At 33.4% G+C, this 11,503-nt stretch overlaps 1 protein-coding gene across 1 annotated transcript; it reads left to right on the top strand.

Annotated features, from left to right (window-relative positions):
• Nucleotides 1-6,636: 6,636 nt before the first annotated feature.
• Nucleotides 6,637-10,789, top strand: LOC139892612 (AP2-like ethylene-responsive transcription factor At1g16060). Its single transcript, XM_071875721.1, has 8 exons — nt 6,637-6,854; nt 6,933-7,015; nt 7,135-7,143; nt 7,250-7,338; nt 7,459-7,532; nt 7,739-7,789; nt 7,893-7,969; nt 10,060-10,789. Exons 1-8 carry the CDS (start codon nt 6,706-6,708, stop codon nt 10,605-10,607), a joined length of 1,080 nt encoding a protein of 359 aa, XP_071731822.1. The 5' UTR covers nt 6,637-6,705; the 3' UTR covers nt 10,608-10,789.
• Nucleotides 10,790-11,503: the final 714 nt, after the last annotated feature.

Raw genomic sequence — 11,503 nt, 5'->3', positions numbered from 1 at the left:
TTGGAAAGTGCCTAACTTGCTCCAAAGTCAAAGCCGAACACCAAAGACCGTCCGGACTACTTCAACAACCCGAAATCCCACAATGGAAGTGGAAGAGAATAACGATAGATTTTATCACAAAACTACCAAGAACGGCGAGCGGTTATGATACTATTTGGGTTATTGTAGACCGTCTCACCAAATCCGCCCATTTCCTAGCCATGAAGGAAACCGACAAAATGGAGAAACTTGCACAACTTTACATTAAAGAGATCGTAGCCCGTCACGGTGTACCATTATCGATTATTTCCAATCGAGATGGCCATTTTGTTTCTAGATTTTGGCGTACTTTACAAGAAGCGTTGGGAACACGATTAGACATGAGCACCGCATACCATCCGCAAACCGACGGGCAAAGCAAACGCACAATTCAAACCTTGGAAGACATGCTACGAGCTTGCGTTATCGATTTCGGAAAAGCTTAGGACAAGCACTTTCCTCTCGTCGAATTCTCCTACAACAATAGTTATCACGCGAGTATTAACACCGCACCATTCGAAGCATTATATGGCTGCAAATGTCGTTCACCTCTTTGTTGGGCCGAAGCAGGCGACACACAAATCACTGACCCGAACTCATTCATGAAACAACCGAGAAGATCGTTCAAATCCGAGATAGGCTTAGGACTGCCCGCAGTCGTCAAAAGAGCTATACCGACATTAGAAGCAACGACCTAGAATTCCAAGTCGGTGACCGCTTAATGTTAAAATTCGCACATTGGAAAGATGTAATTCGTTTCAGGAAACACGGGAAGTTAAATCCACGGTATATAGGTCCTTTCAAAATCTTGGAGCGTGTTGGAACCATTGCTTATCGTTTAGATCTTCCGCCTCAACTAAGCTCCGTTCATCCTACTTTCCATGTATCAAATTTGAAAAAGTGTCTTGCCGAACCCGAGCTCGTCATCCCTCTCGAGGAGCTTACTATTGACGACAAACTTCATTTTGTGGAAGAACTGGTTGAAATTGTGGATCACTCCGTCAAAACAATAAAACAAAGCCGAATTCCGATTTTCAAGGTCCGTTGGAACGCCAAGAGATGACCCGAGTTTACTTGGGAAAGACAAGATCAAATGAAAAAGAAGTACCCTCACTTATTTGTGGATTTGGAAACGTAAGATCTCAAGGAAGAAACAACGACTACTACGCCTACTTAAATTTCGGGACGAAATTTCTTTTAAGGAGTAGGTAATGTAACATCCCGTCTTTTTCCGTTTACTTTCCGTTTAATTATCTTAAAGTTCGTTATATAATTATAACATCTTCCGTTAATACGCGTTTTAAAATATCTCATTTAGGAAATTCACGCATCCGCTTTTAAACTCGAGGGACTAAAGTTGCCAAGTGACCAAAGAGTGACTAGGTCAAATGGTAAACACCATCTTCTCCATTCATTCATCCTCCACTTTTCCTTTTACTTCCAACTTTTGCTCTCAAAACCCTTAAACAAAGAATCATCATCTAAATCCGATCTAGCAAGCGTTCATCAAAACAAATTGCATATTCGGAATCCTTGCAACTTCCTCTTCAAATACATACCAACTTCATCTCATTTGGGTAACGTTCTAAAAATACTAGATTTCATGTTCTTGATGTTTTTAACTTATAAAAGTGTTAGTTAGTGTCTATGGCTCGAGTCTAACATGAATATATGATTTGTATGCTCGATCTCGTTGTTTTAGTGTAACTAGCATGAACTTGAAGAGTGTGTGTTTGATCTTGAGATTTAGTTGCTTAAATGTTGTTAGATGTTAAAAGTGCATGTATTAAATGTGTTACTAGCATCACTAGCTTCACTTTGATGTGTAGGTTGATCAAGAAAGCTTCACTAACATGATTATTGATTTTGTGATTTTGGTTAGGGTTTGATAGACTTAATTATAAACTTTTAATGCATTAAATGCTTGACAATGTTGTTTGTAAGTGTTTAGTTGTATTGTATGCGTAATTACCTACGAAACGGCGTATTATATGTGAGCATTCAATTCCCGAATCATCAATGTGCATTTATGAACTTGGATGCAATTAATGATGAACATTTAATGCAGTTTTGGTTGTTATAAATGTTGAATTGATTGATGAAATGTGCTTAGTTATTTTCCTCGTCAAAATACCTTTCCGACGATATAAGATACATGTTATAATTGTTTGCGGATCATAAATTGGGATTGATTGAGTTTTGGTTCGTGCACTTGTGTAAGTTCAGCAAGCAGGATCTGTGTACTGATTGGGACACCGTCCAAACATCTGGACGTCGTCCAGCCCTTCACATCTGGACGCCGTCCAGCCTATTTGGATGCCGTCCAAATGAACTACCAGATTCTATTTGGATTGGTCGTTTACCGTTTAATTCTAATTATGCTACGCACCTCCGATTAATATGTAACTTGTTCTAACATGCTCATATATGATTATAAAACTCAAAAAATTTGTCCGAGACCCGACCCGAACGTGTTGACTTTTTCGTTGACTTTGACTTGACCAAAGTTGACTTTTATTCAAACTTAACCAAATATTTATGCAATCGTCCTAACATGCTTTTATACTTGTACCTTGCATGAAACTTGACAACGTGATTCACATGCTATATATTAATCGAGTCGTAACGAGCCATAGGACTAATTGAACAACTTTGACCGACTTCATGTTTACCAATATTGATACAACCTATTTGTTTAGGTCAAGACTAGCATTCTTTCTTGCACACGTTTACTTGTGAAGTACATTTACATTCGTGCACTCAAGGTGAGATCATAGTCCCACTTTTACTCTTTTAAACTTACATTTGGGATGAGAAAACATAAACGTTTCATTTTACAAAGTGAACACAAGTACGGAAACAAGCATTCTACGTACGAGTTAGAACAAAAATCCTCAATTCGATTATCATTAGTTACACTTGCCGGGTGTAAGCGAGAACTTATGCTGTATGGCCATATGAGTTTGACAAACCCTCATTCGGACGGTTCGCTACCGTTATTCGGATGAAATATATTTTCGAGAAACAGTGTAGGTTCTAACACTATATGTATGGGGTTTGTGGAAAGTTAAGCCTTGATAATTGGGTGCTCGTGATAACAATTTTTAGAATGGTTTACTATTATTTCAACGTTATAAATCTTGTGGTTCATTTGTACTTACTCACTTACTTACTTAAACCTATGATTTCACCAACGTTTTCGTTGACAGATTTCAATATTTTTCTCAGGTCCTTGAACATTAGGTGTTACATGCTTTCGCTCACTATTTTTTATACTTGCTTGGATGTCGAGTATACATGCATTCATGATACATGGAGCATCTTTTGACTTACTTTTAAATCGTGTCGCATAGGTTTCATTTGTACGTTAAACGTTGTAATGTAACTAGTCGTTGAACTACTTTTGTAAACTTGAAACATCTTTACATTTGAAATGAATGCGACATATTTTGGTCAAACATCATTTTAATGACTTATGACCACGTAATGGGACCTAAGTAGACGGCGCCGTCAATGACATTTTAATTTGAATATTTTTTTAAATTTATAGTTTTGAAAAACTTTTTTTTTTAATTTTATTTTTTTAAAAAAATTATGTTTTAAAAAAAAATATTTTTTTAAAAAAAATTTAAATATATTTTTTTTAAATTTAGCATTTCAAATCTAATCACATTTGATAGTAAAACTCAATCACATGTGATTGTAAAGCACAATCACATGTGGTTCTGCATGATAAATTCAATCACATGTGATTGGGAAAAAAAATTCAACCGAAAACAGACTTTAATTTGGTGATTTGATCAAGTTTGTTAGCGTTTCGTGATCATATCTTCAAAATTTCAGATTTTAATTCGGTGATTTGATCAAGTTTTGATCATAAATTTGGTGTTTAAAGGTTTTAGCACGAACTTACTGAAATTCGTCATTTCACTAAAAAAAAAATCAATCACATGTGATTGGATTTGACATGCAGAATCACATGTGATTGAGTTTTGAAATCACATGTGATTGGCATGCAGAATCACATGTGATTTACTGCATGTCAAATCCAATCACATGTGATTGAAAAAAATTAAAAAAAAATTTTGAAAAAAAAAATCGAAAAAAAAGGTTTAAAAAAATTATTTTTTTTTAAAAAAATAATTTTTTTTAAAAAAAATAATTTTTTTTTCAATTACATGTGATTATAGCGCCACGTGTCGCACTCTGATTGGTCCCTTAGATCTCAACTTAAAATTTATTTTAATTTGAATATTTCTCTGGATTTAAGTAATATTCAACTTTTTTACATTGGAGCTTCATTTTAATTAAAAAAAAAAAAAATCTATTATCACATATATTCAAAAATATAATTTTCAAAATTATGCTTTCAAGTTAGAGACATACATGAATGTTAGTAATAACAATGTTAGTGGTAATAATAAAATTACCGCAGTTAGTAATAAAATTATTTTCGGATCTTAATACCTCCGTTAAAAAAACATGAATGTTTGTAATTTTTCTTCAATATTACCATTTCAAAAAGAATAACAGATCATGCATGTCATTAAATTATCCTCAATAATAATAATATATTATCTTGCTTGCTTTTAAATTAATAATAATAATAATAATAATAATAATAATAATAATAATAATAATAATAATAATAATAATAATAATAATAATAATAATAATAATAATAATTAATATTAATATATTATCTTGGTTGCTAAGCTTGATGATCCTTAGTGTGAGTTGTTGTTGCTTAGGGCATGTACGGGAGTTTCTAAACTCTACTTTACCTTGCGTACTTGTCCTCCTAGTATATTTGAGGCGGCTCAACGCGCTTTCGATGGAGCCCTTCGATCTTCCTTAGAGCGTATTGTTACTGCTTCAGGGCCTGGGTTTGGTGATTGGCAGTGGCGGCTTGCCACCTTGCCATTTGCATTTGGAGGGCTTGGTGTTTATTCTGCGGGAGATGTTCGTCATTATGCTTTTCTGGCTTCTCGATTACAGTCTGCTGGGTTGCAGACCAAGCTCCTACGTCATGCGGGTATTGTTGGTCTTGGTCGTGCTTTTGAAGATGCATTGGGTCTGTTTAATAAAACGGTTGGGTTTGATATTTTAGGTTATCAAAGTGAGGTCGCTGCCCCCATACTCTTGAAGAAATTGGCAGATGTTTATTTCACAAAGGTTACCGCTTCTGCAGAATCCACTTTTTCATTATCTCCCCGACAATCGGCCTTTTGGAAATCGCAGCAGGGTGATCACACCTCTGCTTGGCTAAGGGCAGTCCCTATTTTGGGGTTGGGTCAGACGATGAACGCGAAGACTTATCGATGTGTGTTGTGCTACCGGTTGGGTGTTCCATTGTTCTCTATCTCGACGGCATGCTCTGCCTGTTCAAGGGTTTTTACTGGGAATATTTTCAGGGATCACGCGGTGTCTTGTGCTGGTATGGTGGGTATTAAGCATCGACATAATGTTGTTCGGGATTCCCTTGTTGATGTTTGTTATCGATCTGGGATTTCAGCGAGAAAGGAGGTTGACATTGGGTTGTCTGGAGGGAACGACAGGGCCCTCAGACCTGCAGATGTGTTACTTTATTCCTGGGATTGTGGTCGCGATGTTTGTGTTGACTTGACAGGGTCTTCTCCTTTGACACAGTCTGGGCTTTCTGACTTTGTCCCTGGACGTGCTGTGGCTGATGCGGCTCGTCGGAAGCGGGTCAAGTACGAATCTAGCTGTCAGGCGATTGGTTATGGTTTCATTCCTTTCTCATTTTCTTCCCTTGGGGAATTAGAAAAGGATGCTGTTTCCTTGCTAAAGCGGGTTCAGAAGAGTTCGATGGCGCAAGATATTGGTGCCGGTGCTGCTGCTCATATTTTTACTAGGATAGGTTTTGCTATTGCTAAAGGTGTGGGGGCCCAGATTGTCTCTAGGCTTCCCACTAATTTTTTGTAAGTTTTAATACTTTTAAGTTTATAATAATAATAATAATAATAATAATAATAATAATAATAATAATAATAATAATAATAATAATAATAATAATAATAATAATAATAATAATGGTTTAATTTAAAATTAAAGAAAAACTTAGCTGTGGGTGATCCCCATAGTCCACAATCAGATTTCATTTGGGCCTAAACTACATACTGAATAATCAAATTAGGGCACTAATAATAAATAACAACAACTATTAAAATCCAAAATAAACCACTTTCAATTCAAGTGAAAACAACACAAAACACAAATTCATTTAAACACACACTTCACTTTTAGTAGCCGCTTGCAGACGGCCATCTTCACCCCCTCTCACCCACTCACCTATAGATACACCTATAGATACACATACACCAGATGCATATATACACACTTTTTATGTATCAAACTTCCTGCATTAATCTATCTGCCGGCACTCACTATTTTTTCTAAACTTCACTTCCTTCCAAATCACTTTAAATTCACAAAAATATATTATATTTATATAATACATTACTGTATATATTTTATATTTTTTATAATAATATTTATATCTCATATCACACTGCTATTAAATCTCCATTTTTTCTCATTGGATGACGACTCAATCTCATTTCTTCAAAATTTGACATCACTTTCTTACTCTCTTTATACACTCTGTTTTCACCTCTGTTTTCTATTTCTATTAGCTTCATTTCATCAAATTAAAATTAATTAATAATGGCAAAGATCTCGCAGAAGAAAAAAATCGCATCATCAAATGGAACCACTGAAACAAAACCGGTTATTAGTAAAGCGAAACGAACTCGAAAAACGGTTCAGCGTGATTCACCTCCTCAACGTAGCTCCATTTATAGAGGTGTTACCAGGTACAATTTAATTGAATTTTAATTTAATTTAATATATGTGTATGTATTGAATTTGATTTGATTTGGTTTAATGTGAAGGCATAGATGGACTGGACGTTATGAAGCTCATTTGTGGGATAAAAATTGTTGGAATGAATCACAAAACAAAAAAGGAAGACAAGGTTATTTTTATTTTTTATTTCTAATTTTTTTATGTATCTGAAATTTAATAATGTTGGTGACTAATGAATGTTGTTGTTTCTATTGAATTTTCATGAATTTGGTGGTGATATATCTACAGTATATTTAGGTAAGATTTTGTTGATGCATATCCTATTTCTAATTTCGTTATTATTATAACTGAAATTGAAATTGAAATTTTAATCAAATAAATTAAATACTATTTTGAAACTCAGGGGCCTACGATGATGAAAAAGCCGCTGCACATGCATATGACTTGGCTGCATTGAAGTATTGGGGACAAGATACTATTCTCAATTTCCCTGTAATATTTTAAATTTCCGGAATTTAATTTTAACTATATATATTTTTATTATTCGATATTATACTTCTAGTTATTAAGATGAAAAGTTAGGTATTGATTGTTATTATATGATTATCGCAGGTCGAAACATACGAAGAAGAGATTCGAGAAATGGAGAGCTTGTCAAAAGAGGAGTATATCGGATCTTTAAGAAGGTAACGATTAATATTTATGTCCAAAATTATGTTTGATTAAGTTTAGTGATAATAAATTCATTAAATTTGTGCACTCCAAATTTGTACAATCGATATACAAATTAAGAATGCGTAGTTGTGATGTATATCTATCAAAATGTTTTGTAAATTATTTTTATGAACTTAAACATTATTGTTTTTGTTAATTTGCATTTTTTTTTATGTAGAAAAAGTAGTGGTTTTTCGCGAGGAGTTTCAAAATACAGAGGTGTAGCAAGGTATTAATACGACAATGAGTATGTTAATTTTTGTTGATTGATATTTGGAATGGTAGTAGGACGATAGTTGGTGATGGTTTCATTGTTGTTCTTTAATGTGTAGGCATCATCATAATGGGAGATGGGAGGCTCGAATCGGACGTGTTTTTGGAAATAAATATTTATATCTCGGAACATATGGTAATTATCTATTTTTATTTTTTTGGTTACAAATTCATTATTTATTGTCGAATCAAATCTAGTGATTTTTGCGTACAATCAAAAACTATATTACCAAAAAAAAACAAGTACTCCATAGTATATATAGTATATACTTGGCAAAGTTGAGAATCGACTACTAAAGAAAATCACTAGATAGTTTTTTTTGTTATATAATTTTTGATAACTATAACTATATACTTCTATTTATACGGAGTATTTATTATATTTATATTTATAGATAGATTATAGATATAAGTAGAAACTTTATGTTTGTTATCACTCGTAAACATCTCCATCTTGAGAATGGACTATTTGATTATACAAATGATGATCTTAAATAAATCAACTAATATTTATTTATATCTGTGTGTGTCAACAAATCATAAGTTTTTTATACTAATAAAACCAAAAGGAAGATAAAATCAGATGGGACCATTTAAACTCACTTTTGAGGGGGTGTATATGTTAGTTATAAGCTCAACCAACTTGACTTCACAAAAAAAAATCAAAATAAGCTAAAGGTAAGGCTTTTGATAATTAAAAAATTCTTAGAAAATTTGTTTGCTAAATGACACTTTTAGAGTACAAAAAAGTGAAAATAATATAAAATCACCAAACTCATTTTTTGAAGTTCACACGATCTTTTTAGTTTTTACTTTTTATGATCCAAAGTCTGTAAATAACATATGAATAGTATTAATTAAGATGTTAAAAAGGTAAAACAAAATAATAGGATCCAGTTGGTATAATAGATGGCCAACCTTCAACTGCTAACTCAGTGACAATTAAGAAAATTGAAAGCTGTTTTTGATGTATTTTTGTCAACTTCTTGGCCCAACCTTTCACCAAATATTTCATCCCCATAATTTTGAATTCAATACTAACCACAAACAACCTCCACCTCCACACTTTAAGCCAAGATTACACACAACTAGGGCCGTAAAGAGTCGAGCTCGCTCAGTTCGTTTGAATCTTTTAGAGCTCGAGCTCGAACTCGGCTCGTTTGATATTTTACAAGCTCGAGCTCGGCTCGAGCTCGACTCGTTACTCATATAATTTTAAATTCTTTTTTATAATATTATTATATATTATATTTTAAATTCAATATTTTTATAATTTTTATCAACATATAATAAGACTTGGTATTATTTTTTCAACTATTATTGACAAAATAGTAATTATTATATTATTATATAACTTATAACTATATATTATATTGTTATAAAAATTAATATTTGGTGTATATAAATGAAAAGTTCGTTTATGCTCGCGAGCTTGTTCGAGCTCGAGATATGAAACTCGAGTTCGGACTCGTTTACTAAACGAGCTTCAAATTAAGTTCAAGTTCGGGCTCGAGCTCGTTTAGGCTCAGCTCGAATCGAGGTTTTAACAAGTCGAGCTCGAGTAGCACGCGAGTAACTCGGCTCATTTACAGCCCTACACACATCTATACACAAATTGAATTTTAAATGAGTCAAGCTAGTAACGGGCTACTCGAGTTTCTTTTGTTAAAAACTCAATTCGTGACGAACTTAAATGAGTTTGATCGTGAACTTGAATATATTTTGAAGATCGTCTGATAAACGAGCTTGAAGCTTGAAGAAGCTCTTGTGAATGGAACTCGAGTTTAATATATTAAGCTAAATAGTAGCCTAACTCGAATATAATCAAGCTTGAACTAGTACAACTATAAAGATAAAATAGTGAATTGATAAAACACTAAATGATAAAACTTGATTTTATCAAATAAAAAATTTGCTATTTTAAGTCAAACGATGACATCTCGTATTAAAAAAAAGTACTACTCCGTATTGTCCTATACCAGTTTTCTACGTATCTATTTTCGCCCTTGAAGTAATAAACGACATAACTTCTTTGTTTTTAGATCAATTATTTTTGTATCTCATGCGTTACATTTTTGATTTATTTTTTGCATGTTGCAACCAAAGTTGAATTTCTTTAAAAAACTTATTTGTTGTCTCCCCTTACTTAATACTCGGTATATAATTTGTTGTTACTACTTACTAAGTTTCATTTTATATCCCTAACTTTGTGATATTATCATTCAGCTACCCAAGAAGAAGCAGCAACCGCATACGATATGGCAGCAATAGAATACCGGGGACTTAACGCCGTTACAAATTTTGACCTCAGCCGTTACATCAAATGGTTGAAACCTAACCAAACAGAAACCGACAATTCAACCGGAATTCAAACTAATTTTGACCTTAACCCAAACCCAAACCCAAACCCTAACCCTAACCCTAACCCTAACCCTAATCAAAGTCCAGAACTAGGTTCAAACTTCTACAACAACAATCAACCGGAAGCCTCAAGCTCCGGGGAAACTACCACCAGCCTACCACCGCCACCGGCTTCCTCGGCGCTAGGGTTACTGTTGCAATCAACGAAGTTTAAGGAAATGTTAGAGCGAACGACGACGGTTGACTGTCCGGTGTCGCCGCCAGAATCGGATTTGCCGCGACGGATCTTTCCCGACGATATACAGACGTATTTTGATTGTGATGAATTGAGTAGTTATGCTGAAGTTGAAGACAATATATTTGATTTGAATTCATTTGATCCGTCTATGTTTCAATGCGAGCTTGATGCTTGAATCACAGATCGATTAAGAAGAAGAATAAGTGTCTAATGAATTTAGTTCAACGACGAAATTAAAGTGAACTGTTTGATATAATTTGATATGATATTTTTTTTTTTTTTTTTACCGGAAGATTGATAAAACAGTATTTGTAACTGTAGATACCGTTATGAGGCATAGACATTTATTTATTTCTATATTTATTTTCTTGTTTTTCTGGATAAAGTAAAGGGAAAGAAAGACTCAATAAAATAAAAATGTTATTGTTATAGTCATAACAAAAGTCTCATTATTATATTTTATTTATTTATGAATTTATGATTTACTAGATTTTAAGAGCCCGTGCGTTGCACGGTAGCTCTAAAAAATAGTTTTCGTAATCGCTATTATTTGTACAACCTTGTTTTTAGTTGATGGTTTTCGTAATCGTTACTATACGTTAGTATTTGCTAATGTTTATTACTCAAATGTGTAAATAACAATTTCTAATTGCATAATTATAACAACTTTGAGAAACATTATCACTATCCATACACTGTATATTTCGAGAATATTTCGAGATTGATTATCATGTGCAGAACTATAATAAAGTTCATTAAAATCCCTTTTTGGTTAAAAGGAGTTGATGGTCAGACCGCGCGTTGCTGCGACTATGTTCGTTAAGCAAATTGTGCACAAAAAGGAAATCCAAACTAATTTTTGACTTTAAGAAGTCGAACAATAATCTTGAGTATGTCTTGTATCAAGTGTCTTCAAATCATACCACATAATTTCTCCCCATATCTCTATCTACCATTCCTTTTATTACAATTTTAGAAGTGCCAATTTTTTTTAAAGATAAGGCTAGTATATTATTATTACTATAAAATCAAATATTATATACACATATATGGTACAGAATTGAGCTGCAC

Source organism: Rutidosis leptorrhynchoides, chromosome 2 (genome assembly GCF_046630445.1).
Source record: "Rutidosis leptorrhynchoides isolate AG116_Rl617_1_P2 chromosome 2, CSIRO_AGI_Rlap_v1, whole genome shotgun sequence".
Taxonomy (NCBI): domain Eukaryota; kingdom Viridiplantae; phylum Streptophyta; class Magnoliopsida; order Asterales; family Asteraceae; genus Rutidosis; species Rutidosis leptorrhynchoides.
This window is presented reverse-complemented; position numbering and strand designations above follow the sequence as displayed.